General features: G+C 41.0%; 1 protein-coding gene across 5 annotated transcripts in view; it reads left to right on the top strand.

Moving 5' to 3' along the window:
• Positions 1-21,760, top strand: part of LOC307136106 (CASK interacting protein 2) — an 87,706-nt gene extending 65,946 nt beyond the window's left edge. The window contains exons 9-22 of one of the 5 annotated variants that reach the window (XM_079832883.1): positions 741-849; positions 3,596-3,690; positions 4,856-4,973; positions 6,909-7,094; positions 9,516-9,593; positions 10,031-10,170; positions 14,125-14,188; positions 15,451-15,545; positions 15,739-15,849; positions 15,932-16,033; positions 16,126-16,261; positions 16,466-18,112; positions 19,628-19,877; positions 19,990-21,760. In XM_079832883.1, the coding sequence (XP_079689009.1) occupies positions 741-849; positions 3,596-3,690; positions 4,856-4,973; positions 6,909-7,094; positions 9,516-9,593; positions 10,031-10,170; positions 14,125-14,188; positions 15,451-15,545; positions 15,739-15,849; positions 15,932-16,033; positions 16,126-16,261; positions 16,466-18,112; positions 19,628-19,877; positions 19,990-20,086 (3,228 nt within the window). In that variant the 3' untranslated portion in view covers positions 20,087-21,760. Of the gene's footprint in view, positions 1-740; positions 850-3,595; positions 3,691-4,855; positions 4,974-6,908; positions 7,095-9,515; positions 9,594-10,030; positions 10,171-14,124; positions 14,189-15,450; positions 15,546-15,738; positions 15,850-15,931; positions 16,034-16,122; positions 16,262-16,465; positions 18,113-19,627; positions 19,878-19,989 lie in introns of all 5 variants that reach the window. The other 4 variants (XM_079832882.1, XM_079832884.1, XM_079832886.1 and 1 more) reach the window with 4 other exon arrangements.

Here is a 21,760-nt window from a genome sequence, read left to right as displayed (position 1 = left end):
CTCTCTTTTGAGAAATCTTTCTTCTGTTTTCTGTTTTGGATTCTAGTTACCTTGTTGGCATTTATTCCTCTTCTTAGTTTTTGCTTTTTGCTCATGTTTGTTTCTCTTGTTGTCTCGTCTTGAGTCTTGTGTGTTGTCTTGTGGTGTTTCCCGTCCTGCATCCTGGTCACCCTGGACTCTCCTGGTCTGGCAACCAGTCTGGTTTCACAGCAAGTCACATCACCTACTGTCAAGCCTGGTTCCTCGAGCTGCTGCCTCGTCTCCATCATTGGCCATCCCATCCCTGCTGTCTCTACCCTGACCAGCCACTTCTCCCATTGTGTCCTGCCCCTATTGTTTGGACTTTGTTCCCGTCTCACCAGTCTTGTCCTGTGTCAAATATTGTTAATAAATTTCACCCCCTGCTCATTCTGCATCTGGGTCCTCACTCTCAGTATCCTGACATATAATATTGATCTCTCTGTCTTTTTTCGCCCACATGCTAATGATTCGTTTTCCATATGCCAGTTAGTTGTTGTCTTTGCTTAAACTTAAGGCTCCCAAATATGTTTGTTTGCACAGTGTAAGCACACTTTCTCATGATAAACGGATCTGCAGATGTGCTTGGCACTTACCTGTGCAGTATCTGTAATGTTCTGTCCTGTGTATTTCTGTTGATCGATTTTTCCATGGCTCAATGCTCTTCTGCTAATCATCACACAGCATTTATCTGGCCTAATGTTTGTTTCTTATAATGGCAGGCTGGGATCGATGTGAATATCCGCAACACTTACAACCAAACAGCCCTGGATATCGTCAACCAGTTCACCGCGTGCCATGCCAGCAAAGACATCAAGCAGCTCTTACGAGGTGAGATGCAATCTGACATTTATTTTAAGATAGCTGTGCTGTCTGTGTGCTGTAGTGTGTGTATTGGTGCCTAACAGTGTGTATGTGGAGTGTGTTTGTGCTCATACTGCATTTGACTGTGTGAAGTTTGAGTGTTTGGGAACGGCCCTTCTTTAGTTTATAAGGGGTTATGGGAGACGTTTGAGCTGTCATTTAGTAAGCAGCTGTTTAAACTCAGGATTATATAACCTGCTGGGGAGTTTTGAGTGCATGAAAGAGATAAAAGACATCTCCTGTGTGTGTGTGTTTGTGTGCGGATGCATACTACAAGTCTATGGAAAATGTAGATTTATGAAAGATAAGACAGGCCCGCCCACAAGTACTGACGTCATACGCAAACACTTGTATCTGGTTGAAACTGTAACGCTGATGGGAGACAGTGATGTTATTTTGGGGAATTTAGCCTTTTGTTCAGTACTTTTACTTATTCTCTTAATAGATATGGCCTTTAACCTGTTAACTGTCACCCCAACCCACCGCCCTTTTAGAGCATTGATGTGAAAATGCGAAACTTCTAAGCTGCAAAAATCTCTACTTAAATATTTGTATTTCATGAAGGCTTTGGAATACAGACCTAGGGTTGGTCTCTTGCTAAAGAATCTCAGCAGATTATTGCTCAAGTGAAACATTTTAAATGTTCAAAAAATGAAAGTGTAAAAAAGTTAAGTTTAAGTTTACTGTGAAGTGTAAAAATAATTTTTTTTTATACAAAATATATATTTTACAAGAAAAACACTCAAAAACTGCTGTAAAAACAAAGCCATTTGTCTAAACAAGATTTGTACCAAATTTGAGGTTGATATCACGAACATTCCTGTGATATTTAGTTTAGGCGCCATATCAAAAATAGCCATCGGGTGACACAAATTTTTTTTATGCTTTCTCCTGACACAAATTAATAAATTTCTGTCACAATATCACTTCAATCACAAAAATATAGAATGATCGATCTGTGTTTAGTCAAGTTTAGAAAAATATTTGATTATTAAATAGTGCTGTAAATTGTGTAATATTTGAAATTTGACACTGCCCACTAGGGGGAGGAGCCCACTAAAGCACCATTTCCATTGTAACGCAACATCTGATTTCAATTCTTGAATTTATTTCAAATGATGTGATGGCAATAAAAAAGCGCTAGACACTCACAGTTGACAGTTTAAGAATGCAAAAAAAAATTCACACGGTATCGCACAATTCTGCACACGTGACCATCACGGACCGCTGTCTGAACGTCTGATGCATAAGACACACAAAATGGGAAAAACTTTGGGAGTTTCAAAGTCGTCATCTGATTGGTTTTCCAGGAGACGTGTGTGTCGTGTTCTTTAATAGTCCACCCGGAAACCCTCCATGACACCAAACTTTGACCAAACCCCCTCATAAGAGAAGAAAGCCATCGTGTTTACAAATGTGACAGTGAGCTCTGTAACATCTGCAGTATTTATTTCGGTTTGTACCGGTGAATATAAATACATATTTGATGTGAATGTTTATATGAGCCACTCATGCTGTTTGTGTCATCTCCTTTGAGCTCAGGCAGTAAACAGACAGCTCTTATGATAATGAGCACAGAGACAGGCCCGTCTGCTTTAACCAGAGCTGCTCTATGTGGGCCACAGCGCTTCCCAAATCCTCTGAGTGTTAATTATTGATTCAGCGAGCCTGCCGTGTGTCCGTGTGTCAGCACATTCCTTCCACTGGAATAAAAATAACACAAATGACACACTGAGAAGTCCAAATGGCAGGATCTCACTAAACTATTTTTAGGAATTTTTATGATTATTGAAAATAAATTTAAATGAAAGCTGTAAAATCAAGCAAAAAAACATGAATGAATGCACCAAAAATATTGGCAAAATATGCTTAAAAATTTTGAAAAAATACATATAAATGTACCTAAAAGTATTAGTAAAAACATTTTTATAAAACATTTATAAAATGTTATACAAATACTATACATGATATACTTATATAAAGATTTTTTTCTTAGCATTTTAAAATTGAAATTGAAAAATTTTAAATAAAAAATTTTGGGAAGAATGTGCATTTTTATAATAATTGAACAGAAATTCACGTAAAACCAAGCCAAAAACATTAATGAAAGCACAAAATAATAATGGCAAAATGTGTTTAAAAATTAAGAAAAAAAGATACATATAAATGTACCTAAAAGTATGGGTAAAAAAGTAAATAAAAAATGTATGCAAAAATTCTATACCGTTTATACTTATAAAGTAAGATACTTATAAATTTGTATACTATTAAATTGAAAATTAAAATTTGGTGAATAATGTCCATCTTTATGATTATTAAACAGAATTTCTTATTAATGAAATCAGTAAAAACAAGCAAACACATTAATGGAAGCAAAAAATATATATAATGGGAAATATAATGGGAAAATACATGTAAATGTGCCTTAAAGTAAGCTTTTTTTACATTTTAAAATAAAACATTTATAAAATATAAACATTCTACACACACACACACACATTCTTATTTATTTATCTAGCTATGAAATGTATATGAAATATGTATATGTGTTTGTATCATTTTTTTATTTCTTCCTTATGATTTTTGGTCTGGACAGGTTTCATTAGATTTAGCAATGTAATGTATGTGGTATCATCCATTGTCTGAACTCTCTGAACGATGTGAATTTATGGCGTTTTGTAATTTATGTGTGTGTGTGTGTGTGTGTTTTCAGAAGCTACAGGAGTTCTTCAGGTCAGAGCTCTGAAAGACTTCTGGAATCTTCACGACCCCACGGCCCTCACCATACGCGCCGGTGACGTCATCACGGTACGGCTGCTCACATTAAACCTGACTTCATTAAACCTCTTCAGAGTCGACGTGTGTGTGTGTGTTAGAGCTGCGCGATTCTGGATACATTGAGAATCACTTATTTTGTTTCAAATAGAGATTACCATTCTCCCACGGTCCTCAACTAAACAAAATAAAAAACATTTAATTTACTAGAGTTTCAGAATTAAAAAAAATAATAATAATTAAATAGAATTATTTAAAAAAACAGGTTGAGTGAATGAATTTTCTGAACGAATCTCTTGAATGAATGATTCAATGACAAATACATTTTTTAACAGTCACTTGTCTCCACCTACTGGTGTAACAATGTCATTGACACAGTCTTTAATTGATGTGCCAAGTTACTTTCAAAAAGTGATTTACTCTATTTTGACAAGTTACCGTTAACATGAATGTTTATATCTGAACTATACACTTTTATCCCAGTGCTTCTGTGATCATTTGAATTATTGCAACACAGAAATAATGATTCTATGTGGTTGAAAAGACTGTTTGTGAACCTCATTGCTCTCTCTGGCTCAGCGACACAACACAGATCTGAATGTTTGCTGAGATCGTACTTCTCAAAGGTTGAACACACAATCGTTGTCATTTAGGAATAAGATAGCGTGGGTGTTTGAATCAAGATCAGGTGTGTTTACTTGTCTTAAGTGCTATACCAAATCCCTGTCAGGAGGCCAGATTTTTCTCTCTCTTTCACCTTCCAGTGAAAGAGTTTTAATGGCTCTTTCTATTCACCGCCTTGGTTTTTAAAATACGCTGAAGATAAGCACACAAAGTGTTTATTTGTGAACTCAAACCAACGCAGATTTTCACAGAGCATCGTTTCACAGGAAATGGTGGGCAGAAAATAAGAAAACAATCTAAGGGTCGTTTACTGGAGGGTTTGGAGATGTATTTCGTGAGCTGCTGTAATGTTGTTGCGCCTGCAGCTATTGTATGCTTGATGTGTGTTTACTTAGCGTGGGTGGCTGGGGTCATGTTATCTAACTTTCAAAAGCTTTTAGATCATGCATTGTCTCTGAACTCTCGACCTCCTCCTCTGTTTTGACTGGTTGTCAAGGACGTGAAAAACTGCTTGATTAAAAATCGGATGAGGTCACTGTGACGTCAATGTGTTTTGCTGTGTTATGATTGGCAGGTGATAGAGCAGCACGTGGACGGACGCTGGAAGGGCCACATTCATGACACCCAGAGAGGAACAGACCGAATCGGCTACTTCCCCCCCTCCATAGTTGAGGTCATCAGCCGGCGCTCAGGTACAATCATAACCTGAATTCTGATTGGTTGTCCTTCTTGACTCTCATTGTTGGAGCTTCACAGCCTGTGGTCACTATATATTTTCATTTTAGGGATTTTATTACAGCCATTAACCCCACAAATAACAGTGTTTGCCTTCCTAAATCAATAACATGCTGACAGATTAACTCCTACAACATTCCATCCCGCTGCTTCCCATGTAATAAAAGGCTGCATCCGAAAGCTGAAAAACGCAAGAAGTAAATATAGCAGCAAGGAGCCATTAAGGGGCTAAGCACAAAGAAGGCACGACAAGTCATGAATGCATGGCTGTGAGCATCAGACCAACTGCAACAAAAAGCAATTAAATTATTTAAGATGATTTTAGGCAAAATGCCTGAAAAATCAAATACAATCACTAGTAATGTGATTTAATGATTTAACACTTTCGATCAATAGGTGGCGCTGTTACGAAACTGATGTAGTGTGGTTAGAGTAATGTGACAATGGGTGCATCTCAATCAGCTCCCTAGTTCAATAGTCAGGGCACTGATCAGGGAGTCAGCCCATTGACTTATATCCTGATTAGTGCCCTGACTATTGAACTAGGGAGCTGATTGAGACGCACCCAATGACACATGCAAAGTTTGGTGTCAATGTGCCAAAGCATTGCATAGATAAAGCCTCAGAGTCATTTTGGGATCATCCCACAACTTTGTTATGGCTGTTTTCTATTGACACGAAATCCATAGTTTTTTGGTGAAAATTGGACAAGCTGTCTAGGAGGAGTTCGGAAAAGTAGGTTTTTAAAAAAAAATTCAAAAAAATCAAAATGGCGGACAGGAAGTTCGACAAAATTGGTGTCTATGTTCTCAGCACGACCCAAGGAATCTAATAAGACAAGTTTCATTACAATAGGTTAATTTAATAAAAAATGATCATAATTTTTGGAAATTTCATTATAACTTTTGACCACAATTTTTTGAGTACTGTCAAGGCCTGGTGCCGAATGTAAATACGCCAATGCGTTTGTAAAATTTAGTATTTTACAACAAAATTCAAAATGGCCGATATGGAAAAATTGGGCATCGTTTGACTTGGCATGCTGCACCGAATCTAAAGAGGCCAATTTTGTGATTTTGCCCACGTGTTTTTCATATCTCCTGACCAATAGGTGGCACTGCTTTGAAACTGTGCAGGTAGCCTCAGGTCATGGTTGGCATAACATACACCGAGTTAGGTCAAAATATGCTAAAGCGTTGTAGAGATATAGCCTCATGTCCATTTTGGTGGGTACTTCGTCGAATTCGTTTGCGCATTATTCGAGAATAGTTTGACGAATCCATAATATTTTGTCAACATTGTCTGAAGATGATCTGGTTAAAATTTCGTAAAAATGGGAGCAACGGCCTAGGAGGAGTTTGCAAAATGGCAGAAAAATGTTCATGACGGATTATGGTGCAAATCTCGAGCCAAGGAATCCGAGGGAAAAATTATTCTGTTCCTAACCCTTGCGGTTCAAAATTATTAGCACGAACGCAAGTCAAACTCAGGTGGTGGTGCTAGAGGGATTGAGTTAGACTGTTTTGGACTGATCTCTATCTGTGTGCCACAACTTTTTACCATATGGTTCTATGGGCTTCCGTAGACTCAAGAGCGGAAGAAGAAGAAGAAACGGAAGCAGAATAATAAAACGGATACAATAAGTGCCTATACACCTTCGGTGCTTGGCCCCTAATTAAATCTTCGCTTTGTAATCGCCAAAGCTCGCTCTGTTTATTTGCAGATTATTAAACCATTATGCTGAGGTTAGAGTTTTGTGCGCAAACGCTACCTCCAAAGTTATTGCCTGATCAGTCAGGTGCCTAAGCTTTCAGACGCAGCCAGTGTTCATCTCTAACCTCCATCCGCTTGCATTAACCCTCTGCTCCTGTCATGTGTGTGTTGTCCTGTAGGGGGCACCCTGTTACGACACGCCTCTCTGCCCACCCAAAGGCAGCAGCTACTCTCCAGGTCCGCCCTCAGTCCCAGCTTGAGTCTGAGCGGGGGCGGGACCCTTCAAACCGACGACTCCTACACTCTGTACACCCCTAACCCACACCTGGTCCTCCCACACGCCAACGGTCTGAGCACCAACCCAGGTATAACACTCGTACCCAGCTCTAAGGGTGCTTTCTCACCAAGGCCATGCTTCCACCTGGTATTGAGATGCGTTTTCAGTGATCCGATCACTAGTGGTGAGCCGAGACGCATACTGTTTCCACCTGGTATTAAGATGAGTTTCAAATGCCTCTCCTGTGGCTGTTTGTGTTTGTATTTTATTGAGACACTCTCCTCTTATCTTGTCACACTCAACATCACTTTTGCGCGATGGTGCTACATGCATCATATGAATACTATTGGCTGAATGGTCTTTTGTGGCTGTTCTAATGCATTTGACCACATGAGTGCCTACACTACTAAAGCAATCTGGTTGAATGTGTTTTCAAGTAGCTCTGGAAGTGGTCGAAAGTGGACAAGCTCGAAATGTTTTAGACCCCCTTTACACTTGATACAATGATGTCTCTTACTGAAATATGCAGTAGGAAACCCATGAAAGATCTACGTTATTTAAAAAATCCATGACATATTTGGACAATGGGTGGTGCCATTTTGTTTGCGTTCTATGTCGACGTATCAGACGATTTTTACATATCAATCGTACAACATTAGTTTGATCCATAAACTTACCTTGAACAGATCCAGCGAGAAATTGCATCTCCTTACAGCAAACACACCCTCTCTCGGTTCGCATCGCAAGCAATTGCCACAGAGACACCATCTATTTTGCCCCACTCTCGCATCCTCAACCCCCCGATTGTCTTCGTTTTGATGTAATTTATATTCAACGTCTTCGATGTTTTCATTCTCATAAATGTCGTGCTCTGGCTCAAATTGGCTCAAATCTGGCATTGTTGTGACCAGTGGCGTAGGCAGAAAGTTGATGATGGGTGGGCCTCTAATAATGTGGGTGGGCCGGAATTATTCGTATTACCCCTTAATTTGGAAGAAAAAAAAAAAAATCTGACTGAAACATAGCAAAATAGATACAAATATTCTGCATATGTTGGACCTTTTATTGTCTTTTAATATAGTCAACTTCTACATGTTGATGCCTTCACAAGCCCCCGTACGAGCTGTGTTTGTGATGTTTGAACGTGACGCGCGGAAGGACTGTTTGCAAGTTTGCTTTAAAATTCCGCTAGTGCTACTAGTGTCTCAGAAACTAAATACTGTACGCACTAAGCTCCATGCGAACAATCAAGTGTGTGCGGCTGCAACGTGAAAAAAATGAAAACAAAAACAAAGCAGGAGAGAGATCCAATCCGAGTCCTGATAACTATATCACGAAGAGAAATCACAATGTCCTGTATCGACAACCTGCCATTTATAAACTTGTTCACAAATATTGCATAGCCATGCCATGGCGGGCCAGACTAAAAACCTACCCACCCGTAGCTACGCTACTGGTTGTGACACAGTGGGATGAAGTTAAGGTAGCCGCGATCGATGCAACCATTCTACGTCATCAACATAGAACGCAAACAAAATGGCGCCGCCCATTGTCCAAATAAGTAATGGGTTTTTTAAATAACGTCTTCCATGGGTTTTCTACTACATTTTTAGAGACATCATTTATTTTATATTAAGCCATACAAGACTTAACACCAGAGGATCCCTTTAATATATATATGGTTTAAATCCCTCCTCAGCAGCCACATGCTCAAAAGCTGGACCTTCTATGCTGTTTAAAGACATGACAAAAACTTGCAAGAACAAATTAGGGCTGGGCAGAATGACGATATCCCCCAAAAATGGTTTCACGCCAGTTATTTACTATTTATTTATTTACCAGTTATTTATCTGACAACAGCCATAATGATCTGATCTCACCATCATCGAGGCTGCGGCAGCGTCTCCAAGACGGTTGAAGAAACCTTCCTGCAAAGCTATAGTAAACGTGCTGTAAAGTGAGAGGATGCTTCAAAAATAATGTCATAAATAGATTTTATTTATCAATTAACTTCTATTACTACATCAAATCAATTTTTGGTGTTTAAAACAGCTTTTATCCTTGGTACACTTGCACATAATTTTTCAGGTAGCATTGCAGGTAGGTTTCTTGGAGCGTCTTGGAGACATGCTGTAGTTCTTCTGGATTTAGTCTGTCTCAGTTTTTTCTGTATCTTCATGCAATCACAGACAGACACGATGATGGTGAGATAACTGTAACTGTGCAGATCTTATGTATGCAAAAACAGAGACATTACACACTAAAGAAAAGCTGCACAATAATATCTACAGCAGTATAAATGGTGTACCAAAAATTTAACATGTGTATTTATGGCCAGTAAGTGTTCTCAATTTATTGGGCAGTTGAGGCAAACGGTTGGCTTTGGACCCTAGGTGTTCTCATGGTTCTTCTGCACGACTGATATAGTACAAACACTCTCTTTGCAAATAAACACACTTATCTGAAGCCCCTGATTTGGGACCCCCCCCCCCCCCCCCCCCCCCCCTAGGTGGGCCTCCTGGCAGTCTGTCCCAGCACATAAGCCCCAGCATGGAGGACGTGTGGGTTTTGCGGAACTCCTGCGCTGGTAAGAACCGCTGCACTCCCTTCCGCTGAAACGCTCCTCCCCTGCGCCCCCTACTGGCTGTCACCCCTCCCTGCTGCAGACAGACCTTCTGATTGGCTGGCCTGTCGGACGCCACAGACCCAGTTGGTGTGTCTGTCTCCTGATGCCAATTCCCTGTTAGTGTACTGTGAACCCTCTCCCGCTCCCGTAGCAGAACGTAGGTTGTGTGCTGTCGTCTGTAAACCCCATCACCACATGCCTCTGGCTTTGCCCTGCTACCCCCACCCCATCCTGCCTGCTGCTTGAGTAGAAATCCAGTGGGTACGGTGTCCTCACGGCTGTGGAGTGGCACACTGGCATGGCAGTGCAGACGGCCGCTGTAATGCCATAATCGCGGGCATGTTATGATTGCAGTTACTCATTGGACTAACGCCTCTGTCTCTCTCTCTCTCTCCCAGCAGGGGACAGGAATAGTGTGGGAAGCACTGGCAGTGTGGGCAGCACCCGCAGTGCAGGCAGTGGCCAGAGCACAGAAAGCAACAGCGCCCCCAATGGACCACAACAACACCAACAGGCCACCAACCCTGACACCAGCAAGGTAACCACCCACTCTGTTCAGTCACAGGCATGATGTTTTGAGAGGAAGACAGCCTCAAGAGTATTGAGTCATGCACTAAGGACAGTTGCTGTTAGAGGTAGTGAGTTATAATGATGCAAATAAAAAAAAGAAAATTCTGTGGATCATCTCAAAGTGCTAATTTTGCTATTTTAGTAAAATGTTTTGTTCGAGTTTAAATAATCAGGGTTATTTTCTTTGTGAACATGACTATAATGAAATGCATTAATTCCAAGTTGGCACATCACAGCTCCAAAAATACATCCGTTTTGTTAAATTCCCACTTTGTAACATTTCGAACACCATAATGAACATGAAGCCAACCCCCATATGCCCATTTAAAAACACATGACACAAATTAACCAGTGACCAACCCTGTACAGCCTTTTACTTTCATACCTGACATCCAGCAATCACAAATGACTGGAAAGGTCAAGGAAATTCATTGGTGAAAAATTTAATGTTGAAGGGTTGACAGAATGAAATTTCTGTCATTAATTACTCACCCTCATGTTGTTCCAAACCTGTAAGACCTTCGTTCATCTTCAGAACACAAATGAAGATCTTTTTGATGAAATCTGAGAGCTCTCTGATCCCTCATATACTACAACGCATTGTAAGGCCGCTGAATTCGCTCCAATGATCGGTAACGAACCGCGGTGAAGGTCACATGCGCGTTCGTGTCTCCAGCTGGGTAGAATGGATTTGATTATAATATTCTTTATCTGACTCCATTTATCATAGTTGTCGAATTTAGAAAAGAATGCCAATTGGTTGTTTGGTAATTTATATTTGATATTTAAGCATACATTTAATCATTCCGTTTTAACCCTTTGTTGCAATTATACCGTTCCGTACTGGAGATAGTTAATAATTACAGAGTAATTCAGAAAGGATCAAAATGTAACAATTTATTAACAATCAGGTAAATGTAAAATGTCAATTACATAATAGACATAAATCTCTTTTAAAAGGAAACACAAATTCTAGTTATGGTTACACTTACAATATTTTCAAATGGATGTAAACTTAAACCCTTAATTTAGGGCTGCTCGATTATGGAAAAAATCATAATCACGATTATTTTGGTCAATATTGAAATCACGATTATGTAACACGATTATTTCACATGACTTTGGGAATGTGTTGTATTTATTAAAAATACACCTTTCAACAATTCAATTGAAATTGTAACATTTGTTGTACTTTTTGAACTATTAAAATAAATAATATAACATATATTAGAATCAAAGTATAAAAGTATTCACGTAAAAATGATAACCACAAATAAATAAGATCCACAATATGGTTCGGCTATGCTTTTCATGTACGTCTAACATTAGTTTTCAGGTACAGAAATGTATCAAATGTAAAATAACATTGCATATTTGAGTGCATAAATTAAAGATTAATCCTATTAAACTTACAAAAGCTATTCAATCAAGAGCGGTGAGTGATGTCCTTGTCTTTTGTTGTTTGACATTAAACAGACAGCAGTAAAGGCTACTGCCCCTTTAAGACCTCGCGTCTTCTTTATCGACTGTATAAAGTTCACTTAAGGCATATACAGACTATGTCTGCTAAGATACTCATCAAGATGGACATGTTGACATACGTTTTGTGTGAGTTTGTCCGTTTAAGAGCAAGACCTGAAAGAGAACTCAATATTTGCGCGCTGAGAGACGTGTGCGCGCTCTCGGATGAGGGCACAGAGACACATTTTCTCACAGCGCGCGCGGCTTCTCATTCTAAACCTAAACCCTAAAGCACTAAACCCGGGTGATGACGGTGAAAACGACTGGTCATATTCGAAAATATGGCAGCACTCGCAATCTCGCATGCATTGAACAAAGTTTACAAAGAGAGAATTATTTGAAAAATATGAAGGAAAAAAAGGACGTTTACACGGCTCCCCTGCTCTCGTCAGTTTTTGTTTCTTTATTAGATTGTCATAGGTCACTCTGTTTAATTTTCAAGTGGTTAAACAAATTCGTGGCGTTCCCTTGCGTTGCAGTCACTACCATGTAGCAAATCTTAGCATGTTTCTGCTCGTCGTCTGATTCCTCGAAGCCAGACTGTTCCCAGACAACGGAGTTGGTTTTGCCTTTTTTGCTCACCAAACGCTGCTGTAACTGCCCTCCTTCTGCCATCTTTACTCGCGCCGAGTTTTTAAATTCCAGCGGATGATATGCACACGAGACTCGCGAACTGAGAGAGATTTGTGGGTTCGGGAGGGGCGGATGTGCGCGTGCGCGTTTCATTCAGAACGCAAGGCAAAATAATCGTTTTTTCTCGATTGTACTATTTTGGTGATCGTTGGGAGGCAAAATCGAAATCGAAATCGAAATTCGATTAATTGCACAGCCCTACCTTAATTGTACTCAGTAGGCCTATGTATAGAATGTTACCTGTGTGAGAGAGAGAGAGAGAGAGAGGGAGAGAGAGAGAGAAAGAGAGAGCCAAAGAGTAGCTCTCTCTAGAGAAAGGCAGAGAATCAAAAGAGGAAGAGCTCCGGTTGTGATCTGACCAATCAGACCAAAACGTGAGACGTTTCAAAGTAACCAATCAGACGAAGCTTCTCCCACTGTACAAAAGGTGTGAAAAACATTTGGCCTGCAAGCCTTCCTTTGTCCTTAGAAATTCCAAATGGCCCTTCTGATGAGGTTAAGGGGGGAGGGGGTTGAGTCAATTTCAAATATCTTGGGCACGACGAGGTTTGCCAACAGTAAAGCAGATGATTTTGTTCTATTTCAAATATCTTTGATTATTTTCAACCTTACAGCATTTACCACTTTTAAGGTCCAGAAAGGTAGTAAAAACATTGTTAAAATAGTCTATGTGACTACAGTGGTTCGACCTTAATTTTATGACGCAAACAGAATATTTTTTGTGAGCAAAAAAACCTGTAAAAATGGCTCATTATTGGCCGGCTCCTGCGTCAGTATCACAGCGTCGGCCAATGGTGAACCGCCATTCTGACGTAGAACCCGGAGCTGTATTTACTACGTCAACAGCGTAGGAGACTGGCACAGACGAGAAGAAATTGTTGAATAAAGTAATTATTTTTGTTAACATATAACCTGTGATGAATTGAGAAATCAACTTTCCTTTTTATATGTGTTAGTATTGCATTGTTACAGATCATTTGATATCTATTGATTACATACCTTAGCACGCTGTCACAGGTTCCTTTATTTGAGGTGTTATTGGTTCATTCGTGATCAGACTCCGACTTGTAACGTTATGGGCCAGGGCTCACAAAGCCCAACGTCCCGGGCCTATGTGTTTTTCAGAGGGCTACCAAAACGTATCACCGTCCTGCCAACGGGCTATCTAAATAGTGAAATAACATTCCTTTCTTGCGCGTGTGTGTGTACGGTTTGCGGTTATATTCACTGATCGGACTGGCCAAGTAATAAAAAAACATTAAAAAAAATAATAATAATAACATTCCAATCAATCTCGGGTGGATGAGAATCATTGTGTTTGTTTGATAAAAAAATTTTGCGAGCCCTCTGAGCATTTCCCTAGACGCTTTCAAAACAATCCCCACATGTACCAAAACCAAGCATTTCTTCAGAGAGCCTCAAAACCAAGGCAGAAAATAGCCTATTACTTATTCATTATGATGTTTTTGAATGTAAAAAACCACGCGAACGTCATAAGTTGACCTCAGACAACAGTATAAAAAAAATTCAAAAAGCCAGTTCATGACCTCTTTAAAGTTGAACCACTGGAGTCACATGGAAAGCTCTCGGATTTCATCAAAAATATCTTAATTTGTGTTCTGAAGATGAAGAGTTTGGACTGACATTAGAGTGAGTAATTAATGACAGACTTTTCATTTTAACAAACCCTTTTAGTTTCAGGCATATGCTTGTTGTTTCTGTATTTGATAGAAAGGTTTCTTTCAACATTTTCTTTCATTTTATGCAGGCGGCACCCTCTGCTGTGGATTTACTACAGTCAGACCAAACAAAACATCCTGACGCACCCACAGGTAATGAGCTACTGTACCTGTGACATGTTTACTGTGTGCATCTGTATACAGCTTACAGTGACAGTATTTGGACTCTTAGCCCTATTCAGACGGGACTAGTTTCACTGTCATGTCTGTGTTTTTCTCACTCAACCTCAGTGAAAATGCCTGAGGAAATTGCATACTGTTTTTCGGCAAACTTAATGTTCCTCTGAGAAATTTAATCCAGTCTAAATGGGAATTGCCCGTTTGTGCACTACGCACACATGCTTTCAGTTCATTTAAATATGGATGGCATTCGGGGAAATTAGCGCTCTGTAATTTCATGTACCGATTCGGACTGGACATCTCTGTGTTTATTACAGAGGTGGGAGTGTGTGTTGTCTAGACATGGGCATTACTGAAGGTCATCTGCTGTGCTTGCGTGCATCACGTAGGACGTATCTTTCAATGAATTACTTATTGATATAAATTTAATTTATTAATAAAACCCTATTTAAATAAACTTCTCATGAGTTTATAGAGGTAGCAACACAAGTGAGTGGAGACATCTAGTCAGGTACCGTACATTAAAATGGGTAGTCTTCACAGTTTCCATGATTTTTAATTTTATCATTTTATTTTTTCATCAGATACCATCCATATTGAAATTAAATGAATGCATGTGAAAGATTGTTGTGCAAAGGGTACCTCAGGTAGGTCAAAAAACACATGAGGAGAAGCATTAGTGCGTTCACACCATGCCGTAATTACCGTGGGCTCGAGATGACAACATGTGATGTCGTGTGTGACACCAGGTGGTACAGAGGTCACGTGGTACAAGTAGGAGCTCTCTGAAAATTCCCAACTTGCAAGTCGCAATTACAAGTTCTGATATGTGCTTTTTACAAGTTGAAATCTCGTAAATACAACATCGCAATCCCAGACATTCGCATTCAGACTGGATTAGATTTCGCAGAGGACCGTTGAGTTTGCTGAAAAACAGTAGGTAATTTGCTCTGGAATTTTTACTCAGGTTGTGTGAGAAAAACATGGGAATAAAAACACAAAGTACGCTTGTGAAACACAAATTTCTCTAACATCCTCCATGTAAACTAGTTAATCCAAATAGGGCAAAATATATGAACATTGTTGCATTAGATAACAAAATATCAAAGTGTCACCTGTGTGATCTTGAAGATCTTAAAAATACTTCAAATCACCAGCTGATTCAAAGACATTGAAAATGCTGTTAGATGAATCCATGTGCATATATTAACATGAGTATGTGTTGTGTTTTGAAGGAGTTCCTCGCAGACCTGTGTTGGCCACACAGAGGCCGGGAGAGCAGGGTTTCTCTCAGCAGTTTGTACGTCCTCAACAGCTGCTAGAAGGAAAGGTCAGAAAACACCATTACAGGGAATTACACCAACCTGAACATATTTCGATATGGCAAATTATTTGTAAAATAAAAAAAATGGTACAGCGTTCTACAGCTGGGTCTGCAATTGGTTTTGTAGATAGCAAGATTAGTGATTTATTAAAAGAGTCCTATAACAGCAGTTCTATCTTCATATCTTTATCACTGTCAGGACGCAGAGGCCATCTATCAGTGGCTGAGTGAGTTTCAGCTGGAGCAGTACACTGCAAACTTCCTCAACGCTGGCTATGATGTGCCTACCATCAGCAGAATGACCCCAGAGGTACACTCTTGTTGCTTTGAAAAGATATGCCATTTAGTCTAGATAGGATTGATGTTGATTGAGTATTATGCCTCTTTTTCAGGATCTCACGGCTATTGGTGTGACGAAACCAGGTCACCGTAAGAAGATTTCCCTGGAGATCGGCAACCTCAGCATTCCAGAATGGCTCCCAGAGTACATACCAGTAAGTCACTGTACATTATAGCTTGTATGCATACATGTGTGTCTATGGCGTTGTCTTCAGTTCACTCACAGCCAAATCTCTTCTCTTAGCAGGATCTTGGAGAGTGGCTGAGCGCCATAGGCCTGCCTCAGTATCACAAGAAACTCTCGGAGAACGGCTATGACTCAATAAACATTGTCAGAGATCTCACGTGGGAAGATTTACAGGAGATTGGCATCACCAAACTAGGTGAGCTTAACTTACACACTGAACTAAAGTCAGAATTATATAAACTTCATCAAATATGAGATCGATTCATGGATCAAATTCTGCAGTGAATCAGCTTTAGCAAGATAATAGTTTCATTATTCATCTCAATTCAGTTCATATATCCTGTGAAGTATATCCTGTTGTGTGTGACATGTACAGTAAGTGTGTGTGTTTCTCTGACAGGCCATCAGAAGAAGATGATGCTTGCTGTGAAGAAGTTGTGTGATGTCCATAAGGCCCTTCTGCAGGCGGAATCAGGGCAGGGCACTCTGCGGCGCAAAACACCTGCCGCCCTGGACCTGGTCACTATCGAGCCGCCCCCTGAGAGTTGTGACCTCCCCTCACCCCACACGCCCAAGATGATGACTTTCCAGGACAGTGAGTTGAGCACTGAGCTACAGAGCGCCATGTCCTCCCAGTACAGCGGCTGTCAGGAAGGACTGGCCATCAAGAACGCAGTAGGCATGTCCTCCAGTCAGGAGAGCATTGACACACGCTCTCGAGGCTCCGGACGCTCTCAGGAGCCCCCCAGCACTCCCTCCTCCACTTCAGCCACGACCCCTTACAGCCGGTCCCGAGAGAGTTTAACTAGCCCAGACAGCAGTCCTGGTAAAGAGCGAAACATTCCAGAAGGCCGTGACCAAGTCCCACGTCCTCAGCCACCACAGCAGCTGCCATTCAGCGCATCCGCAGGCTTTAAATACCCAGCGGTGCCTGCCAAACCCAAACTGGGCTCTGCTCCTTCTCCGCAAGGTTCTCCTGCTCATAAAACCTTCAATTATCTTCGTGCACAATATAACAGTGCCACGCTTGACCGTCGTTCTCCTAGCGTGGCCAAGAAGCGTACACAAAGTCTGTCCCGGTATGCTTTGTCGGACGGTGAACCAGATGAAGAGGATGATGATGAAGCAGCTCAGCTAGCCAGTATGGCCATGCCTTCGTATGCCACGCTTAGCCGCAAGCCTACCCGGGGCCAGCTGGCACGTCTTCAGTCGGCCCCTGAGCAGTCCGTTGGTCGAAGCCACTCTTTCGCCATTAGAGCCCGCCGTAAAGGGCCTCCTCCACCGCCACCTAAACGCCTTAGCTCTGTCAGCAGCAGCACTAGTGTCGAAACTGTCTCGGACACTCCAGCGCCAGCTTCTGGAGGAGTCGAGAGCGGCAGACCTGGGAGCGTAAAGAGTGTCACAGCTGCATTAGAAACAGTCCTACCTGTGCCTACGGTGGAGCTCCTCCAGGAAACCACAGCAGCTGTCTCTAGCACCAACGAAGGGTCTAGGCGCAGACCTCTGAGTCAGAGTGAATCCACCCCGGTACCCGCCAAACCGGATACTAAAAGAGCAACAAAGTCTGACACAGAGGAGGATGATGGGACGAAGGATTCTGGCCTGGAGAGCTCATCCTCGCCTCAGAACAGCTCCAGTGAGTGCATCCCCTTTGCGGAGGAAGGCAACCTCACCATCAAACAGAGGCCCAAAGTTAGCGGGCCACTCAAGGTGGAGACCACTTCTGAGTCTCCAGAGAAAGCCAAACCAGCCAAAACCCCTGAAGTTCCAGAGTTCAACCTGAAAGAGTCAGACACAGTGAAGAGACGGCAGAAGCCAAAGGAGAAAGAGCAGCCAAACACAGCGTCCGACAGCAGTACAGACGGCACACCTGCTTTAGATACTCAGGACATGGTGAAGCTACGCATCAGTGAAACAGATATGAGTCTGCCATGTGTGGATCTTCCAGCCAAACCAGTGAAGGCACCTCCACCTCTTGCCCCTAAACCTCCCAGCCCCCTGAATCCGACACGGCACACCCCCAAACCTCATCCTCCTCCTGTAACAGGTACAGCCTAAAGATACAAATAAAGCCAGTTGACTTGATATTTCTGATGATTGTTGATGACTTGCTCAATTTCATTGACCTCAAGCTTCATATTTTAGATTTCTTATTAATTCACTAGATCTAGCAAATAGGTCCATCTAAATGGTTTTGTTTTGTTAGTTGTTCCCAGAAGTCCTTGACAGAAGCTGTGTCCCAATTCAGAGGCTGCATCCTTCAAAGGACACAGACTTTGGCCCTGTCCCAAATGGCACATTTCATATGCACTTACTGTCTTGTGGACTTACAATGGCTGCCGCATGCGCGTGTCCGTTAAGTCCACAAGAACTTTTTATGTGTCAGAAGTGTGCTTGCGAGCGCCCCCTTTGTAGTCAATATGCACCCTTGATGCTCACATTTGCGGTGCCCACATTGAAGTAGCTCTGCTGCAGACTTTTTCCCAACAGCCAAAGCGGCATTACGTCACGAAAGTGCTGACTCATAGGAAGACCGCGAGTGTTTAGGGTGCCATTTGGGTCAGGACCAAAGGACACGCCTTTGAAGTCCACGAAGGTCAAAGCAAGCGTTGTTAAATGGGAAGATCTAGTAAAGGGTTCCTACCTTGCAGAGTTTAATCAGAGCTAAAACTTTAATCAAAGACACTTCAGAGTCACAGGTAGGTGAGTTTGATCAGGATCGGAGCTAAATTCTGCGGGACAGTGGGCCCTCCATGGCCGGATTTGAGGAACCCAGGTCTAGCCTATGGAGCATTGCTCTTGTCGCCTAGTGGCAGTAACATTTGTACTGGACCTTTTTTGAAAGTTATATTCAACTGTCTGAAAACAAAACAGGGTTCACAACTTGTCTAAATATGTTCACCTTGGTCCAATTATGCACATAATAAAGAGTATAAACGGTATAAAACCGCATCTTAGTGAGATATGTCAACATTTGAACCGCTTTTGTATCATTAGATATTCGAGTAAGTTGAAACCCAATACTTACATTTGCTATGTTATCATCACTGGAGCGCAATGACCCTTGGGATAGGCTAGGCTGCAAAGGATCAACTCCATTCATCAATTCTAACCTTCGTGGCCTGGGAAAAAAGACGCCTTTGAATTGGGACAGCCTTGGTTGCACCGCTGTGATGTATTCGGCCTTCGAATGCAGCCTTCGGAGGATGCATCCTCTGAATTGGGATGCAGATAAATACTGCCTGAATTGTATAAATGGTTAAACTTATTCAGCGCAACCCTTTGCTAGTCAGTGTTGCCAAGTCTGCGGTTTTCACGAGTCAAAAGGTTTTCCGGTTTTCGGCGTTGATTTCTACCCCCGTACGTACGATTTTGGCACTCCAACACCCCCAAAACACCCCAAATTTAGTGGAGAATTCAGCCGCCCGATGGAGAAAATGATGGGCTACTTTTGACTGGCCATTGGGCTACTTTTGATGCGCAGACCTGGAAACCCTGGTTACAGTATATGCAGAGGACTGTAAGTTTTGCATTTATTCTGTGATTCTTGTTCTGTCCACAGCTGTCGGCCCCAGTGTCACTCTCAGTGTTGTACAGAGCGTTGCCTTTGCAGCACCTCAGTCTCCAGTGCCGTACTCCCCCTCAGCAGAGAACACGGGCCAAAGTGTGATGTCAGGAAGGTCCCAGGCTCTGGAGGAAGGTGGTCAAGGGTCAACACTGAAGCATCAGAGGCTGGAGAAGACCAGCTCATCCCTGGAGGAAGCACTGAAGGCTGTGGAGAGAAAACTCACTCTTGAGAACAACAACGTGGGGTGAGAGACACTTTCCACCAGCTTTCATTTTTGAAACTATTCCTTTCATGTTTCCTTTCAATCGTTACAAATGTATCACTCCTAATTAAACATTCTGTTGCATCACTTTTAGCACTTCTCACATGGTGAAGTCTGCGGGGAACATTCTGGATGACATTGGGAACATGTTTGATGACCTTGCTGATCAATTGGATGCTATGCTGGATTAAAAATTCTCCTGGATGGAATTGTTTGGTTTTTTTTTTTGTGATGGCCCAGAAACAGGACGATAGAGATCTACGTATAGAAGCATGGTTTCTTCTGCCTTATTTTTCCGATGGAGAGCTGAGAAGAACTCTTGAACACAAAAGTGGGAACCTCCATTTACAAAGACCACGCAGACATTTTTGAACCACAGTTGGACCACTGACTAATGTCAGTCTAGGTGTCATTTGTACTTGTTTGTTTATATTCCATTTTCTAATCAACCAGCATATATATTTGTTATTGTGTTTTGCATTTTGTCCTGTCATTTGTTGTTCTTTTTGGGTCTGAACCGTGGACTTGACTGAGTTTGACCCCAATGGATTTTACATGATGGACCCAGATAGAAGAAATGCACTTAGGAGAATCATTCCTAAAGCAATATACATTTCAAAACACTACACTGATTCAAAACATTTCTTGAAAGATTAAAGGGACAGTTCACCCAAAAAGTGATTTACTTGCCATAATGCTGATCCAAACCTGCATTGTCCTTTTTGTTGTTGTTCCGTTTAACTCAAAAGCATAATATTTTGAATGAATATTATGCATACAGAAACATGCCATCAAGACAAAAATACAGGATTAACATTTTTGGAGTGAACTGTTCCTTTAATATAACTATACATTTCGAAGCATTTAAGCTCTAAAAAGTATCTTGTTTTATGAGGAGCACAGGTGACTTTTATCCATTTCAGCAAGTGAAGCAGGTAACCATTTCCTAGCCTTTGGAAGGTTTGGTGCTTGTATCTTAATGACATTGCAGGTTAAAATACATGACTGACATTTATTTTTGTATGAAAGTGTGGTTTTAAAGGGAACATGTTGAAAAGAAAACAGTAACACTGCCTTATGTAACTAGAGCAGGATCAATGTACAGCAAGCAATTCAGGGTTAAGTTACCATGAACTATTTTTGAACATCTTTAAACTTATATAAGTCCAAATAGTATTTAAACTTTATCAAAATATGTATATTGTACACTAAAGGTATATTTGATCGGGAAGCTAACCTGTTTGTTGTACCAAAGTTTATGTATATTTTTATTCAAATGTTGGATAATGCTAATGCTAACAGACTTATCTTGCAGCTAAACTAATGAAAGTTAACCCAGTGGCATTTCCCCTTTGCACATAATATGATATGATGTGTCTGATGTGGAATATTTCCACTGTTCTTGTGTGCCATTCGTTTAAATGGATGTTACATTCAGGTTCTGTCTCCCAATTAACCAAGATGTAATTCATGGAATTTGTTTAACTGATGGCCATTTTAGCGTTTTAGAATTGCATTAAGGCCTGTTCACACCAATGACTATAACTAACTATGAATTTTTTAATTATCGTTCCAATTCTATGGGAATTGTGAAGTCCACACCACAGCTATAATGATAACGAATCCACAGAATCAGAATCCACCGGACTTTAAAGAGATAGTAAACATAATGTTGTCGTCTGCTCTTGTGAATGCAAATATAGTTATAGTTTTAGTCCTTGGTATGAAAGGGCCTTAACTTATGTTAATGCTATATAGTGATGTTCTTGATTAGATAAACATAACACACTGATATGGTTGTTCCGTACGAAGCCTGTCTTTGTTCTAATTTGTTAACATTTTCTATTAAACGAATGTAGCTATTT

This window comes from Gobio gobio (assembly GCF_949357685.1).
Source record: "Gobio gobio genome assembly, chromosome: 1".
In the NCBI taxonomy this organism is placed as follows: Eukaryota; Metazoa; Chordata; class Actinopteri; order Cypriniformes; family Gobionidae; genus Gobio; species Gobio gobio.
This window is presented reverse-complemented; position numbering and strand designations above follow the sequence as displayed.